The 17,974-nt window shown below is 51.1% G+C and overlaps 1 protein-coding gene across 6 annotated transcripts; it reads left to right on the forward strand.

Moving 5' to 3' along the window:
• Positions 1 to 880: 880 nt before the first annotated feature.
• On the forward strand, positions 881 to 13,802 carry pafah1b2 (platelet-activating factor acetylhydrolase 1b, catalytic subunit 2). Of its 6 annotated transcripts, none has more exons than XM_055660597.1 (8): positions 881 to 1,032; positions 2,395 to 2,511; positions 4,736 to 4,825; positions 8,369 to 8,555; positions 9,012 to 9,101; positions 10,658 to 10,774; positions 11,586 to 11,708; positions 12,709 to 13,802. In XM_055660597.1, exons 4-8 carry the CDS (start codon positions 8,475 to 8,477, stop codon positions 12,985 to 12,987), a joined length of 690 nt encoding a protein of 229 aa, XP_055516572.1. In that variant the 5' UTR covers positions 881 to 1,032; positions 2,395 to 2,511; positions 4,736 to 4,825; positions 8,369 to 8,474; the 3' UTR covers positions 12,988 to 13,802. The 6 variants fall into 6 exon arrangements, with proteins under 6 accessions (XP_055516572.1, XP_055516574.1, XP_055516573.1 ...); XM_055660598.1 differs by having other exon boundaries at positions 902 to 1,071; XM_055660600.1 differs by lacking the exon at positions 881 to 1,032 and adding an exon at positions 1,156 to 1,178.
• Positions 13,803 to 17,974: the final 4,172 nt, after the last annotated feature.

Raw genomic sequence — 17,974 nt, forward strand, 5'->3', positions numbered from 1 at the left:
GGGGGGGGGGGGAAACTTTTTGAATCTCTCCCTGCACTGGAGACCCGACCTTTTCTCGTCGGGTCTCAGTCGTCGTTGAGGCCGCAACGAGGAGCGGCCTCCAACAGGAAGAAGCCGGGGACTCAGGTGCCGACTCACCTCACCGTCGCGGAGCTGGCCGAGTCCGGAGCGGTGGAGGAGCGCTGCTGCTGCTGCTGATGCTGTTGCTGTTGCTGCTGCTGCTGCTGCTGCTGCTGCTGCTGCTGCCGGAGAGTCGGAGGCTCTCTACAGGTCTGTGGACGACGGCGCCGGGAGCCCACGGCTCCCTGGAGGGAGACCGCTTTTCGGGGCTTCTGCGGCGGCGACTTCTCCCGCCCGAGTTGCGGGGTCGAAGAGCTCCTGGAGCGGGGCCTGACACCGCTGCCCCGCGCGGCTCCAACACCAAGACCCGGCGTGCGACCTCGCACCACCCGGCGTGGCTTTAATGGCCGCGGGACAATCGCCATCGCCAGCCGGGGGCTTTGACTTTGACTCTGCGGGGGGGGGGGGGAGAGTGCAGTGGAGAGATAAGTTTATTTGGCCTTCCATCACAGCGATGTGATGGATGTTTATGTTAAATGTAATTATGTTGTGTCTGGGGTCTATTTGTGGGTAATGTATGGCTGCAGAAACGGCATTTCATTTGGACCTCCAGGGGTCCAAACGACAATTAAATTGACTCTTGACTCTTGAAGATAGATAGAGGATGTATCGGATCATTGAGGCTCGCTGCGCTGCCGCCGCACGGCCGCTGGGGGGCGCACAGGAGGCGGGCGCTGCCGGTCTGAGTGACGGCACGCCCGGCCAATCGCAGGGCGGGTTTCCGAGGGTCGGAGGGGGAGCGCGTCGGATGGGCGGGACTTCCGGCGGGTGAGTGAGAGTCGGGTCGCGGCGGGCGGAAGTGAGTGGAACGTTGTGTCGTCCCCGGGAGCGAGTGGAACGTTGTGTCGTCCCCGGGACACAGAGATACAGCGGTGGCGGCTGCAGCCCGAGCCCCAGCCCAGCGGCCTGCAGGTACCTCTCCTCACCCTGCAACAGCGGCACGGCCTGCAGGTACCTCGACCCGTGCAATGCACCGCCACCCGTGCAATGCACCCTGCAGCCCTTGGCCTGGCCTGCAGGTACCTCTCCCCACCCTGCAACAGCGGCACGGCCTGCAGGTACCTCGACCTGTGCAATGCACCCTGCAGCCCTTGGCCTGGCCTGCAGGTACCTCTCCCACACCTCCCCTCCTCACCCTGCAACCCTGGCCCGGCCTGCAGGTACCTCGACCTGTGCAATGCACCCTGCAGCCCTTGGCTTGGCCTGCAGGTACTTCTCTCCCCCTCCTCACTCTGCAACCCCGGCACACAGAGCAGCCAGGCGCATCTCGACCCATGCAACGCACCCCGTCCTCCTCACCCTGGAAGCCCTCGGCCTGGCCTGCAGGCACCTCTCCCCTTCACCCCCATTTATGCATGCAATGCACCCATCTCTCCTTTCACTGCAACCCCGGGACGAAGCGGCGGCGGCAGCTGCAGCCCTTGACTCGGCCCGGCCTGCAGGTAGCTCTCCCACCGCCATTCACGCCAATCCTCTTCATGTTTAGGCCTGGAGGTACCTGTACCTCTCTCTCCATCGTGACCTGTGCAATATACCCCCCCCCCCCCTGCCCTGCAACCCTCGCCACAGACATGCTGTTCACCCCCCGCCCCGCCTGTGCATGCACGATGCACATTTTGCAGCTCAAATTCTCTCCAGAGATGCTGCCTGTCCCGCTGAGTTGCTCCAACATTTTCAGTTCCTACACATTAATGTGCAAAATGTTTTTGCCTCCCCCCCCCCCCCCCCCCCCCCCAAACTCTTCCTCAATGTGGGTCAACAATTGATGCAAACATCGTGGGATGAGAATCCGGGACTAGATTAGCTATTTAAGGGATATACAAATGGATGCAAAATCATATCTGAGGCACATGAGGCCAACGAGGGAGCAGCCACATAAGTGACATTTCCAGCTGCTTGTGAACGAAGGCCCGGGCTTTTAATTTACAAAAAAAAAAACCCCACTATTTATTTTGGAATATCTCATTCCAAAGACACTTAACAGCTTAATATGTATTTATAAATATGTATCATTGTCTGAAGAAGGGTCTCGACCCAAAACGTTGCCCATTCTTTTTCTCCAGAGATGCTGTCTGTCCTGCTGAGTTACTCCAACATTTTGTGTCTACCTTCAATTTAAACTAGCATCTGCAGTTCCATCCTGCAGCTAAATATGTATTTGTGTTACTGCATGCCAGAAATACCGAAGACTGGTTGTGACAATGTTTAATAGATGTTGATCAAAGTGATCGTTTGTCAATTGCAATGCCTTGTCAATTTCAATTCCTTGTCAAGTTCGAGACCTGAAGGGGAGGCCACAACATGGCAGGTTTGAGGATTTGAAGGTGCCGACCCTGAAGTTTGGGTCTTGGGACCAGTCTTAAGACAAAGAAGACGGATCTTTACTTGCAGGTATTCAGTCCCTGATATAACTATTGATATTCAGTCCCAGATGTAGGAGCCCCTGATAATGAATCTGACAATTTCCCGTGGGGAAAGTATTCAAAGCCTGACACCAACTCTTGTGTTCAGGGTCTGATGGTAAATAAGAAGCCAAATCTGAAGAGTGGTCCTGACCTGAAATGTCATTTAGGTTAAGAATAAGGAGTAGGCCATTAAGGAGTGAGACGAAGAAAAACTTTTTCACACCAAGAGTTGTGAATCTGTGGAATTTTCTGCCACAGAAGGCAGTGGAGGCTAATTCACTGGATGTTTTCAAGAGAGAGTTAAATATAGCTCTACGGGTTAACAGAATCAAGGGATATGGGGAGGAAGCAGGAACGGGGTACTGATTTTGGATGATCAGCCATGATCATATGGCGCGAAGGGCTGAAAGGCCTACTCCTGCACCTGTTTTCTATCTGACCATCTGACCATTCCCTCCATAGATGCTGCCTGACCCGCTGATTTCCTCCAATAGTTTGTAATTTGCTACAAAAACAAACACTAGCTTCAAAATGATACACTTTTTAATTCTACAAATGTACCCAGAAACAGTTATGTTGGTCTTCATTATGAAGTGAGTCAAATTAAAAATGTAATCAAACAAAACAGAAGTGCTTGAGGAATTTGGCAGGTCAGGTGGCATCGGTGGTGGGAATGGAAGGACAATGTTTTTCACACGGAGAGTAGTGAGTATGGAATTCTCTGCCTCAGAGGGCAGTGGAGGCCGGTTCTCTGGATACTTTCAGGAGAGAGCTAGAATTTCACAGACTCGCCACTCTCTGCGAGAAAAAGTGGATGAGAAAGTGGGATAACTATTGTGAATGGGTGATCGATGGTCAGTGCAGACTCGGTGAGCTGAAGGGCCGTTCAATGCTTTATTGTTTTTTTTTAACAGATGCTGCCTGTCCTGCTGAGTTCCACCAGTAATTGTGATCTGCAGTATTTAATCCCTGAAACTCTCCATCCCACTCCTCATCTGTTCTTTGCAGCCTGTCCTTCTGACCAAGCTGATGGGCACCTGTCCTAAAACTTTCTAAAATATAGGAGGCCATTCAGGCCTTTGAGTCTATGCTACCTCTCAGCAAACCAATCCCATCGGACCCATTGTGTAGGAAGGAACTGCAGATGCCGAATTAAACCGAAGGTAGACGTTACATGCTGGAGTAACTCAGCGGGACAGGCAGCATCTCTGGAGAGAAGGAAAGGGTGACGTTTTGTGAGCAGTGTTTGGACCCCATATCTGAGGGGGGATGTGCTGGCGTTAGAGAGGGTCCAGAGGAGGCATAGTGGCCTGAACTGAGCACAGCGGTAAAGTTGTTGCCTTGCAGCGCCAGAGACCCGAGTTCGATCCTGACTATGGGTGCTGTCTGTACAGAGTTTGTACACTCTCCCTGTGACTGCGTGGGTTTTCTCCGGGTGCTCCGGTTTCCTCCCACTATCAAAAGATGTACAGGTTTGAAGGTTAATTGGCTTCAGTAAAAATGATATATTGTCCACAGTGTGTGTGGGATAGTGCTAGTGTACAAGGTGTTTGCTGGTCCATGCAGGCTCAGTGGGCCGAAGGGACTATTTCTGTGCTGTATCTCTAAAGTCTGAAGAAGGTTTACGAGAATAATCTGGTGATGATTGGGATATGAGGAGTGATTGAAGGCTCTGGTTCTGTACTCACTGGAGTTTAGATGGATGGAGGGGGGGATCTCATTGAAACTTACCAAATAGAAAAGGCCTGTATAAAGTGGATGTGGAGAGGATATTTCCACTCAAGAGAGAGTTTAGAACCAGAGGGCACAACCTCAGAATATAAAGATGTGCCTATAGAAAGGAGATGAGGAGGCGTTTCTTTAGCCAGAGGGTGGTGAATCTGTGGAATTCATTGCCAGGCCAAGCCAGGCCATTTTTAAAGTGGAGATTGACAGCTTCTTGATTAATAAGAGTGTCGGGGGTTATGGGGAGAAGGCAGGAGAGAGCGATTGTGAGGGAAAAAATGATTGACTGTGTTTGAATGGTGGAGCAACTCTAGGTCGGGCTCCAGAGATGCTGCCTGACCCATTGAGTTGCTCCATGTCCTACTTTGTACTCCAGTGATGCTGCCTGACCCACTGTAAGACTGCTTGGTATTTTTTTTTAATCAAATTCTTTGCTGTTAAGATTCATTGCTAGTAAACCTTTTCCCTGGCCGATTCTGTTATAGAAACAGTGATTTAATCGGGAGGACGTTGGCGAGTCCTGACGGAACGACGAGACTGGCTTAAGGTCTACGCGAGACATCATAAACCTTGAGGTAAACGACTGTTGTTTCAGCTTGAATGCAACAGAAAGCGCATTGAGTGAAATGGTTGTAAAAGGTCGGCACAGTAATGCAGTGGCCATTGCTGCTGTCTGTGTGGAGTTTGCACGTTCTGAGGGAACTCTAGACTCTCCTATATCCCAGACATATGCAGGTTAATAGGGTCGGGTGGAGTTGACGGGCAGGTCATTGTCAATGCTGCTATGTTTGTCACAGTTTCAACTGCCCAGTGAAATTATTTTTGGATATATTCATCATCATCATCGGCGGTCACCCGAAACAAGTATGACTGTCCTCCCCTCTCCGTCCCTATATGGAGGACACCTGTGCGTGACTTTATCGTGGGGAGACTGGTGCACAGACGGCCATCCTTGACAGATCTGGGTCAGGATCCAGTGGCGTGGAGTCCAAGACGACCGGAGACCCTTTCCTGCTGCAGCCTTCATCCGCCTTCCCAGCCGTTGTGACGTTAGCTCCACTAAGGTCAGCCATCGTCCTCCGCCTGTTCCACCGTTGAGGTCTTGGTTGGATTGCTCGTTGTCAAGAGACCTCCCCCTCGACCTTACCGCCATGGGTGGCCCTACCAGCAGCGTAGCTCCAGACAGCATCGCTCTCAGGATCTCAGGACCACAAGCTTCTCCACCACGACAAGGTGACAACCCACGGAGACAATTACACATGCGGACGCCACCATTAAGTTCAAAGTCTGGTCGGCCCGCTCGGTCGATGTACTTCTGGAGCAGTTCCCGTGAACTAATGTCCCCTCCCATCTCACCCGTCCATCTTTGTGTCCTGGTGGCGCCTCCTGCAGCCTACCTGAAGGCACTGCAGGCATTACCACCCCTGTTCACCCTCCTACCCGACTTCCGGCATGTCTGGCCCCCTCATGGTTACACCGTCTGATGGGCCGTCAAAACCCACCGAGAGAAACAAATGAGGGAGGGGGCCTTGCTGCCACAGGCGAGGACATGTTGTCGACATTGGGTTGAGTTTATCCCTCTGATTCCCGGGAGAACGCTGAGCTTCTGTGTGGGAGGGGGAGCGAGATGGACGGGTCAGGGGATGCTGCTCCATCTGCTTCAGGGAAGCACGATGACTAATGGCAGGACTGGGGCCGGCCACGTGCTCCAGCTCCCGAGAGACAAGGTGTGGAAGAAGTTACTCCACTGGTTATATTAAATCTTTCCCCTCGCACCTTAAACCAATGTCACCTGGTTTGTGATTCCTCTACCCCGGGTCAAAGACTGTGCATCCACCCACTCTTTTGACCTCATGATTGTATACACGTCTGTAAGATCACCCCTCAGCTTCCTGCGCTCCAAGGAATAAAGTCCCAGCCTGCCCAACCTCTCCCTACAGCTCAGTCCTGGCAACATCCATGCAAATCTCTTGTTGGACTATCATCCAGTCTGTTGTATTAGTAGCTCATGGTTGTAGACTGTCTGTTGCAGTTGTACAAGACATCGGTGAGGCCACATTCAGAGCATTGCTTTCAGTTCTGATCACTCTGTCATAGTGAAGATGTTGTCATGTTGGAAAGGGCGTAGCGAAGAGTTATGGGGATGTTGCCAGGACTCAAGGGCCCAGATATAAAGGGAGAATTTGGCAGATTAGGTTTAGAGGGATATGGGCCAAATGGTGAGACTAGTGTAGATGGGGCATGTTGGTTGGTGTGGGCAAGTTAGGCCAAAGGGCCTGTTTCCAAACTATATTGGCACTATAACTCTATCTGTGTCAAAGCATGACATGATATGCTGACTGATGCCCCATATAGAGTTGCTGCCTTACAGCACCAGAGACCCGGGTTCGATCCCGACTATGGGTGCTGTCTGTACGGAATTTGTACGTTCTCCCCGTGACAGTGTGGGCTTGCTCCGGGTGCTCCAGTTTCCTCCAACACTCCAAGGACTTGCGGGCTTGCAGGTCAATTTGTTTCAGTAAAGATTGTAACTTGTACCCAATGTGTCGGATAGCGCTAGTGTGCGGGGATTGCTGGTTGGCGCGGACTCGGTGGGCAGAAGGGCATGTTTCCGCCCTAAACTAAAAAGCTCAATTTAATTCGGAGACTCGAACATTCTCTGCACTAGGGGCCAGAATGTTCACCAGTAAAATGAGTTTTTTCCGTAAATTGGCTTTTAAGAACCAGCAATGTAATTTCCTCAGAACATGTTGTGCAGCAAAGCAGATGGTAACAGTTCCAGCATTTATCTTTAAGTTGTTGGCAGTGCTTGAGATGAGGACGAGAATAGTTTCAGTTTAGTTTAGAGAGACACAGTGTGGAAACAGGCCCTTCAGCCCATCAGATCCACGCCGGCCGTAGATCATTTGTCCTCACTGATTCTGCGTTACCTCATTTTCGTATCATAGAAACATAGACATAGAAATTAGGTGCAGGAGTAGGCCATTCGGCCCTTCGAGCCTGCACCGCCATTCAATATGATCATGGCTGATCATCCAACTCAGTATCCCGTACCTGCCTTCTCTCCATACCCCCTGATCCCCTTAGCCACAAGGGCCACATCTAACTCCCTCTTAAATATAGCCAATGAACTGGCCTCAGATTCCACTCTCTGTGTGAAAAAAAGTTCATCTCATCTCAGTTTTAAAGGATTTCCCCCTTATCCTTAAGCTGTGACCCCTTGTCCTGGACTTCCCCAACATCGGGAACAATCTTCCTGCATCTAGCCTGTCCAACCCCTTAAGAATTTTGTAAGTTTCTATAAGATCCCCTCTCAATCTCCTAAATTCTAGAGAGTGTCCACTCCCTACACGCTGCAGGCAATTTACAGAGGGCCCATTAACCTACACATCTGTACGTCTTTGGAGTGTGGGAGGAAACCGGAGATCCTGGAGACAACCCACGGGGTCACTGGGAGAATGTGGGTTTCTGGCCCCTGATAGGCAGCAGCTCTAATGCTTGATGCAGCTTTACATGCGCTTCAGACGGAACAAGGCAAAATTAATATGAAATAAATTATCCGTTATTTTAGTGCATGTGCTCCCCGTGGGTTTTCTCCGAGATCTTCGGTTTCCTCCCACACTCCAAAGACGTACAGGTTTGTAGGTTAATTGGCTTGGTGTATATATAAATTGTCCCTAGTGTGTGTAGGATAATGTTGGTGTGCGGGGATTGCTGGTCGGCGCGGACTCTGCGGGATGAAGGGCCTGTTTCCGCCCTGTATCCACCCTAAACTAAACTAAATAAACTAGAGTACACAAAATTGCTGGAGAAACTCAGCGGGTGTTGCAGCATCTATGGAGCGAAGGAAATAGGCAACGTTTCGGGCCGAAACCCTTCTTCAGACTCATAAACTAGGGTAGCGCAGATGGTATGAGGAGGCACTGCCTCACACCGCCAGAGACCCGAGTTTGATTCTGACCTCGCGTGCTGCCTGTGTGGAGTTTGCATGTTCTCCCTGTCACTTCCCTGTGTATCTCTAAACGCCCAATGCACTAATGCTTCGGAAGGTGTGACTACAGTGGCTGCTTTCTGGGAAACTGTTGAACTCATCACGGACATCTTGGTCTCACATTTAGATCGGGTTTGTAGCTGAGCCGCCAGAGCCCCACGGGGACGTCGGGCCCCACCGGAGCCGCAGACCCCCCACCAGGCTTCACCCCTGGCCTCCACCCCCGGGACAGCATGAGTCAAGAGGTGCTCAACTCTGCTGCTGTTCCTCTCTATGCCGAGGACATCCAGGGAGACGGACGCTGGCACTCGCTGGTAAGTGGAGCCGGCCCTGCCTTACACAGCTGGTACATCTGCAACTCTGGGGTGTGTGTGTATGTGTACGGATATGTGTGTGTACATACACACACGCGCATATACACATATTTATATATTACATATATGTATATTTGTGTGTGCGTGTGTACATAAACACATAGATATATACACACTATATTTGTATATACATGTATGTATATTTGTGTATCTGTGTGTGTATATATATTTGTATATGTGTGTGCACATACACACACGCATATATTCACATATATATGTCAGTGCAGGCAGGGAGGGGCCGAATGGCCACCTGGGGCTCTCGCGCCGTCCGTGTCCCAGGCGAACGTTAACCCCGCTTCCACTCGGTGTCGGCCACGATAACCTCGAGCACCACGGGATTACGCCGGGTTTGCCGTGAAGCGGACACCACAGTCTAAGCGCTCTCTCCGCTTGCAGCACAGTCGTTTCGTCTTGGACTGCAAGGACAAGGAGCCCGACATTCTCTTTGTGGGTGATTCCATGGTGCAGCTTCTCCACCAGTACGAGGTACGTGTGTGTGTGTGTGTGTGTGTCCCCCCTCCCTTCCTCCTTCCTGGATCTCCCCCCCTCCCCCACTCTCCCCTCTTTCCCCTCTCTCCCCCTCTGTATCCCCCTTCTCTCCCCTCCCCCCCTCTCCCCTGTCTCTCCCCTGTATGTCCCCTCCCCCTCTCTCCCCTCCCCCTCTCTCCCCTACTCTCTCCCCTCCCCCCCCCTCCGCTCCCCCTCTCTTCCTCTCACATCTATCCCCTCTGTCAGTCCCTCTCCCCTCTCCCCCTCCCCCTCTCTCCCCCTCCCCCCCTCTCCATCCTCCTCCCTCCCCCTCATCCCCCCTCTTTCCCCCACTCCTCTCCCCCCCCCCTCCCCTCCCCCTCCCCACCACCCCCTCCCCCCTCCCCCCCCCCCTCCTCCCCTCCCCCTCTCTTGTCCCCCCTCTCTCCCCCTCCGCTAACCTTCCCCCCTCCTCCCCCTCGCCCCTTTGCCCTCTCCCCCGGACCCCCCTCTCCCCTCCTCCGCTCCCCTCCCCTCCTCCGCTTGCAGCAGCCTCCCTCCAGTCGTTTCGTCTTGGACTGCTCCCCCTCCTCCCCTCCCCCCCGACATTCTCCTCCCCCTCCTGATTCCATGGTCCCCCTTCTCCTCCTCCCAGTACGAGGTACGTTCCTCCCCTCCCTCCCCTCCTCCTCCTCCCCCCCTCCCCTTCTCCTCCTCCCCCCCCCCCCCCCACCTCCTCCTCCCCCCCCCCTCCCTCCCTCCCTCTCCCTCCCCCCCCTCCTCCTCCCTCCTTCCTTGATTGTCACCTGTAACTAGCTGCAGTGAGATTCTTTATTTCTGCACACACAGTAGACCAGAGTCACCACAAAGGCGTCGATAAATTTACAAAATGTCCTCATCCCCCCCCCCCCCCCCCCCCCCATTTTCCCCCTACCCCCTCCACATCAGCCCCCTCGAAGCTGTGATCTCGTCCGTGGGGACTCCGACCCCACCATCTCGCTCAGCCACTCGCCCCGTGCCGGCCAGCCGCGGTGCCCGTGGGCGAGACCTCCGCGGTGGGCGTGTCGCCGGTGCTGCCGCTGCGGTTGACCCCGACACTCCACTGTCCCTGGTGTTGCTGAGAACACGGTCGTCTAAGGAAGAGTACGTCCCCAATACACTAGAAGGTAAATAAGGGCGGACACCACAAGACTCTGAGTTTAGCTTCGAGATACAGCACGGAAACTGGCCCTTCGGCCCACCAGGTCCGATCCGACCAACGATGACCCCGTATACCAGCCCTATCCTACACGCTAGGGACAGTTTACAATTTACAATTTTTATGGAAGCCAATTAACCTGCAAACCTGGAGTGTGGGAGGAAACCGGAGCGTCCAGAGGTCACGGGGAGAACGGACAAACTCCGCACAGACAGCACCCGTAGGTGGTCAGGATCTAACCCGGGTGGGTGGTGCTGTCAGGCAGCAACTCTACCGCTGGGCCACCGTGCCGTGCTGTGCTGTGGTGGAATGGTGTGTGTCCTGGCGTCTGGTTCGCGCTGATTTAACTGTGCCGCCGTGCTCTTTGTCACGACAGATCTGGAGGGAGCTGTTCTCGCCTCTACATGCGCTCAACTTTGGCATCGGCGGCGACACCACGCGGCACGTGCTCTGGAGGCTGGAGAACGGGGAGCTGGAAAATATTAAACCCAAGGTGCGGGGGCAGAGGAGTTGGTCCCAAACAGACCCACGGGGTTGCAGCGTTCAACCTCCCATGAGCCAGGTTATTGCCTTGAAATTGCATGACCTAAGCTGCCTGTTTGCCAACACCTTGGTCTGTAGTATTAATATTCCTTTCGGCAAGAAAATGCGGCGTCTTTACCTGGTCCGGCATCTCGGGTGAGCGCTGGCTCACCAATGTGGTTAGTTGCCTCCTCAAGGTTAGTTTAGTTTGGGGATTCAGTTTGGAAACGGGCCCTTTGGCCCGTTGAGTCCGTGCCAACCAGTCATTGGGGGTTGGGGGTATTTGGGAATGGCCAATAACTGCTGATGTTGCCACGAAGGTCCGTCTCCTGTAAGTAGATAGTTTAGTCTGTTATTGTCATGTGTACTGAGGTACAGTGAAAAACTTTTCTCTTCTGTTTAAATGAGACTGGTCCACATTTTAGACTTAAGTTCATTGAGGTTGGTGCAATACATGTTTATTTTAGCGATACAGCATGGAAACAGGCCCTCCGTGTCCACGCCAAACATCGATCGCCCATTCACACTAGTTCCGTGTTATCCCACCCTCTCCTCCACTCCCGACACACCAGGTCCAATGTTACACCGGGCCAATCGACCCTGCGAAACCGCGGGTCTTAGAGATGTGGGAGGAAACCGGAGCACCCGGCGGAGACCCGCGCGGTCACAGGGAGAGCGTGCAAACCCCCGCACGCAGACGGCACCCGAGGTCAGGATCGAACCCGGGTCCCTGGGGCTGTGACGGTTGATGCTGAGTCGGGATGTTCGCTGCTTGTTCGCAGGTGGTCGTACTCTGGGTGGGGACCAACAATCACGAACACTCGGCAGAGGAAGTGGTCGGAGGGATCGAGGCAATCGTGCAGCTGATTAATGGCCGCCAGCCCCAGGCTAAGGTGCTGGTGTTGGTGAGTGAACGCTTTACCCTGCCCACTGCTTCTCAGATTCTCTTCCTGTTCCTCCTTTCCATCCTGTTCTTTTTATTTCTAACCCATTCTATTTTCTCTATTATCATTTTTAGTGTTAGGCTTGTATTCGCTGGAGTTTAGAAGGATGAGGGGGGATCTTATAGAAATATATAAAATTATATAAGGACTGGACAAGCTAGATGCAGGAAAAAAATATTCCCAATGTTGGGCGATTCCAGAACCAGGGGCCACACAGTCTTAGAATAAAGGGGAGGTCATTTAAGACTGAGGTGAGAAAAAACTTTTTCGCCCAGAGAGTTGTGAATTTATGGAATTCCCTGCCACAGAAGGCAGTGGAGGCCAAGTCACTGGATGGATTTAAGAGAGAGATAGATAGAGCTCTAGGGGCTAGTGGAGACAAGGGATATGGGGAGGAGGCAGGCAGGCACGGGTTATTGATAGGGGACGATCAGCCATGATCACAATAAATGCACCTATTTTCTATGTGTTTAAGAAGGAACTGCAGATGCTGGAGAATCGAAGGTTACACAAAAAAGCTGAAGAAGGGTTTCGGCCCGAAACGTTGCCTATTTTGCAAATGGGTGGATATAGTCTTCGAGTTCATCCAGCAGTTTTGACGGAGAAACAAGGAACTGCAGATGCTGGATTCCAAAGAAAGACACAATGTGCTGGAGTAACTCAGCCGGTCAGGAAACATCACTGGAGAACGTGGATGGGTGACGGTATGAAAAGTCACCTATCCATGTTTTGCTGCCCATCCCGCTGAGATAGTCCAGCACGTTGTGTCTACCTTCTGTGGGCAGGTGATGGTTTGGGTCCCGACATGGAGCGTCACCTCTCCACGCTGCTGCGTGGCCCGCTGAGATAGCCCAGTACGTTGTCTCACCCTTGGTAGACCGCGCTGCGTGCTGGTGTTATGGTGTCCACGTTACACGCTCTCACTGCCTGCTGACCCGTGCTCTGCTCTTCTCCCCATCAGAGTCTCCTGCCCCGGGGGGAGAAGCCGAACCCACTGCGGGAGAAGAACGGGCAGGTGAACCAGCTGCTGAAGAGCTCCCTGGTGAAGTTCCCCAAGATGCAGCTCCTCAACGTGGACGCGGGCTTTGTGCACTCGGACGGCACCATCTCCCACCATGACATGTTCGACTACCTGCACCTCACCCAGATGGGCTACGCCAAGGTGTGCAAGCCCGTCTACGAACTGCTGGTTCAGCTGCTGGAGGAAACACCCGAAGAGAAGCAGGCCACCCTGGCGTGATCACTTCACGGTCCTTCCCCCTCTCATCGCCGGAGCGGAGCCAACTCTCGAGACCCGTCACTGCCTGGAGCACCCAAGTAAAGGCACCTTTGTTGTATCAGTACAAGTGTAGGGTCCTCTCCGAATTGGATGCATTCATTCCCCATAGCAAAGCAGTCCATGCATTAGAGGCCACAGCGCAGCTAAATATATACATTGCTCTTTTTACTGTCGTTAGGCAAAATGTCTTTCCTATTAAAACATAAGTGTGTGTCTGCAGTAATTAGCCAGTGGTTTTCATGCAGTAGAATCAAGCACTCATGAATCGCACTGATTTTATAGCTGATTTGATATAACGGGCCCACTTCCAGCCAACTCTCTTTTAAACGTAGAGCAGCCAGAGTAGTTATAATATTTCCTTCTATATGGTGCAGAGTTCCCTTGTGTGTGTATATAGTTTCTCCACTGGGTGACACCAGTCTACATTGCTGTAAGTAACTACTGCCCGGTGTGGAGTTGCCATCTAGTGGTAGTGAGTGGAACACACAAGGGCTTGCATATTGACAATATTTCCTGCATTGTGTAAATATAGTATGTCACAGGGGAGGGGAGGGGGCTTTCTATTCACATCTCCAAGTTTTTAACCTGTTGTATTTGAATTGGAAGGAGAAAAATCCTGGTGCCCGTGTTGAGACGTTAACTGGTACTGATACAGTTTGCCCGAACAAGAATCAACGACGCCTAATGTGAAGGGAGGAACTGCAGGTGCTGGATACAGACAAAAAAAGCTGGAGTAACTCAGTGGGACAGGCAGCATCTCTGGAGAGAAGGAATGGGTGAAGACTGAATCGTCACCTAACCCTTTTCTCCTGAGATGCTGGCTGACTTGCTGAGTTACTCCAGATTTTTTTGGGTCTGTATCAGCCATCCTAACATGGGTTGCAAATTGAGCCTTTAGTTCGTTTTAATCGCTTTTAATGTCCTCCTCCCAGCATTTTATGATAGTTCCGGTTCCCCCTTACTTGTGCTGCCGGGAAAGTGATGTTTCGGTCTGGGTTTAGACACCTGCATGACGTTGTCTGAATCTTCGAGTTAGTTACTGCCGACCCAGATTCTGGATGCTCCATTGCAGTTAAGAGGTTTGCAGCAATTGCATAAAATGCACGGCTTCCCGCCCGCGACACATCGTAAAACTGCAGCGTTGCACAGGGTTGAGGTTCCTGACAACGTCAAACCATCCGCCAGAATAACGTGGCTCCCGCTGTGTTTACGGGCGGGTCAGGTGATTAAATCAATGAGGACACACAAGGAACTGTGGATGCTGCGAGCTTGCGTGGAACACAAGGTGCTGCAGTAACTCAGCGGGCCAGGCAGCATCTCTGGAGGACATGGATAGTTGACGCTTCCCAGTTTGAAGTACGGCTCCTGGCCTGAAACATCGCCCATCCACGTGCTCCACAGAGGCTGCCTGACCCACTGAGTTACTCTGGCACTTTGTGTCATGGTTAAATCAGTGATTTGCAGGGCATTGAATCCAGGAGAATGGAAGAGTGTTTAGAATGAGTTAGGACTTGGCCCCTCTGAGGAAGAATAAATATCTCATCGCCCTCGTCTGCATGCTGACTCTGACTTTACTAGGTGGCTTTTGCTTGGGTTCGCTGTGGACAAAGAGAAAACACTATTTACCCTGCACAGTTTGTCTGCAGGCATCTTTGTGTGTGTGTATGTGTGTGTCAGGGAGAGGAACTTTCTGTGCGAGCCCCTCACATTCTACTTTAAGTTGGATTAGTTTGCTAATCACGGGAAGCAAATGCTTGTGCTGATTTTAAAACTCTTTTTGTCGCTTAATCTCCACTGATGCTCTTTGCCGGGATCATGTTGCGCAGGGCACTGTAATGCAGTACGTACCCATCGCAGGCTGGGATTCACATTTCACACCAACCTGGTTTTGTTTCCTTCCATAGCCTGAGAAAAATTATTGTTTTTCTAACAAGAAATCTAAGAAGGAAAAAAAAAAAATCTTCTTTTATTTAGGTTCCTTATTTTTAAATCCTGATTGAAAAATACTCATTTGTAACCAAGGCCTCTGCACTGAGCCTGGTGAAGGAATGCGGGCTAATGCAGGCTGTGGGTTGTAGTATCTACTGCATCACTGCGCCTCCCAGTGGCTGAATGACCCCACTCCACCTAGAAGTGTACATGTTATCCAGTATTGGCATTGGCAGCTTACCCCATTAACCCTGCGCTGAATCAGATACCTGCCTGCTTTCTGAAACACCCCTGGCAGCGCTAAGCTTGTATTTTAACTTCCTGCCCCCTTTCAAATTCTTATGGAGTTGCTGCCACAGACTGACCGCGTCTTGTCAGTGGGGTAGTCACTGTGGGGTTCATCTTCCACATTAGTTCCACGCTTTTTGGAAAGGTTTACAGGTCGCAATAGGACTGATCCCGGAACTGGTCCCAGTGTTGGCAGGGCTGACAGTGTGGGGCCCAGGATAGGCGTGATCTGCTTATAAAGGGTTTGGTAAATAGAAAAATCGGTCTTTGCTAGAAGTACAGGTAAGAGACCTCCACACACACGGGCACTGTTTAGATAAAAACACGCACTCCACAGTAGAGATGCTTCACTTAAAGAGGAAAGTAGACCATGATCAACTAAATCCTTTAAATACCCACATGACGAGCTTTATAGACACCTCGAATGCGGCCGTTGCACTTTGTGTTTTTAGATGCCTGGTTTATTGTGATATATTTTTAACTTAATTCCGGCAAGTTGTGTGGCTTTGGGCAGCCCTGCTCTCGACTATCACCCAGACGTCACTCTTGGTTTGAGGGAGGGAACTCTGCAGAAGGACTCTGTAGCGGCATTGCTCCCGGAAATCTAATGAGAAAATGACTTGCTTTGGCTACTTTGACCCCCGAGTTCTTCGGCAAAACAGTGAATGCCAGCCGCGAGCCACTCCAGCGAAGGGGGTCACTTGTAGATTGGTCACTTGCAAGCGTGCTGTAGATTTTCCTGATGATCTGAGTGTATCTTCAGCGGGACCGAGTCTGTTCTTGTGCGGGAAGGATTAACAATTTGGTGTGTGTGTGTGTCGGATAAGGTAGTGACTTCATGTAATTTATTACCCTCCATCTACATTGAATGTACCTGAAAATGCCCCAGTTTAAAATACATTGCATTGCAAGATGCATTACTGACCTTGCAGCCTAACGATAAGATATTTTGACATTACACAATCTTCTGAAATCCGCAAAGTAGATGTTGACGTCAAATTATAAGGGATTCCTGCACGTACTTCCTCCCTGGGTAGTTGAGCAGAGCCGTAGATTTGCTACACAGGAGGAGGCCATTTGGCCCATTGTATCTCCTGCTACTTGGAAAAAGAACTCCCCTGTCTAATCCCACCCATCGGGCATGGTCCGTAGTCCCACAGTTTGCGGCTCACCAAGTTCACACCCAAGTTCCCCAACTTAAATTCTGGGTAATAATGAATGGAGCAGCTTCTACAAGACTACAAGCTCGTAATAGAGGGTGAATGTATACTTGGTATGGAGAAATGTTCCTTTTACAGAGTCCTTGATTCCAAGGGTTTATTCTCTTCCATTCCCCATACACAGATAAAACGATACATTATTTTTTAAGCATATATGGTTGTAGAGGGCTATCTGAAACATGGGACCACGTTTGTTGGCACACTACATGGTTTGGGAAATATATCCTCCAATTGCTTTTATGAACCTCTTTCCTCCCTGCTCATATTTTACGATTGGCATGTATGATCTCTGCATCAGACTATGCTTCCAGAAACACATTGTATAGTGATGCTTGATAAAAACTGCTGTAGCCAAATACTTGTCTGTAATATTCAAGAGTGAAGAAAGCATACAGTACTATTTGTGTCTTGTTTTGAGTGACTCGCTGAATGGTAGTGTGTATATGCTTATTTAATAAACAAGAATGTGTAACTGTTATCAGAGATCTGAGCAGTGGTGTGTTGTGCTTCCACGTACTGTCATTTATGCTTCCATGTAATACTGTAATATTAAAAATAGTTTGAAACTTTGCAGCTGGTTCTGACGTGTGGTAGGGGCGTGATCTCCACACTCGGGGACTGATGTTTCACTGAGGCCCATCTGGCCCCTGCATTCAGTATCGCTGCATTGGGAAAGGAGAATCCGTCACTGATACTGCCTTGAAACGTACGAAGGCCCCCGCTAAAATATTGAGTATAGAAGTTGGCAGCTCATGTTGCAGTTGCATAAGACGTTGGTGAGGCCGCATTTAGAGTAGACGAAAGTGCTGGAGAAACTCAGCGGGTGTGGCAGCATCTATGGAGTGAAGGAAATAGGCAACGTTTCAGGCTGAAATTCTTCTTCAGAGTTTTTAAGAGTATTGTGTTCAGTTCTGGGCACCATGTTATAGGAAAGATACTGTCTCATGCTTTGAAAGGGTACAGAAAAGATTTACGAGGATGTTGCCAGGCCAGAGGGTATGAGCTATAGGGAAAGGTCGAGTAGGCTGGGTCTCTATTCCTTGGGCAGGAGGGTGAGGGGTGATCTTATAGAGGTGTACAAAATCATGAGAAGAATAGATCGGGCAGATGCACAGAGTCTCATGCCCAGAGTAAGGGAATCGAGGACCAGAGGACATAAGTTCAAGGTGAAGGGGAAAAGATTTAATATGAATCTGAGGGGTAACATTTTTACACAGGGGTGGCGGGTGGATGGAACAAGCTGCTAGAGGAGGTAGTTGCGGCTGGGACTATCCCAACGTTTAAGAAGCAGTTAGACGGGTACATGGATAGGACAGGTTTGGAGGGGTGTGGACCAAGAGCAGGCAGGTGGGACTAGTGTAGCTGGGACATGTTGGCCGGTGTGGGCAAGTTGGGCCGAAGGGCCTGTTTCCACACTGACTGTCACACTTATTTACAGAAAGGAACAGCAGATGCTGGTTTATACCGAAGATGGACACAAAGTGCTGGAGTAACTCAGTGGGTCAGGCAGC

The sequence above is a fragment of the Leucoraja erinacea genome, chromosome 32, assembly GCF_028641065.1.
Source record: "Leucoraja erinacea ecotype New England chromosome 32, Leri_hhj_1, whole genome shotgun sequence".
NCBI classification, from domain to species: domain Eukaryota; kingdom Metazoa; phylum Chordata; class Chondrichthyes; order Rajiformes; family Rajidae; genus Leucoraja; species Leucoraja erinaceus.

What these genes read in the sequence shown, in the direction of transcription:
- pafah1b2 (XM_055660597.1), top strand. Translation starts at nt 8,475, where the DNA reads ATGAGTCAAGAGGTGCTCAACTCTGCTGCTGTTCCTCTCTATGCCGAG. An exon ending in AGCTTCTCCACCAGTACGAG is followed by an intron (nt 9,102 to 10,657) that starts GTACGTGTGTGT and finishes TTGTCACGACAG; the next exon opens with ATCTGGAGGGAGCTGTTCTC. An exon ending in AGGCTAAGGTGCTGGTGTTG is followed by an intron (nt 11,709 to 12,708) that starts GTGAGTGAACGC and finishes TCTCCCCATCAG; the next exon opens with AGTCTCCTGCCCCGGGGGGA.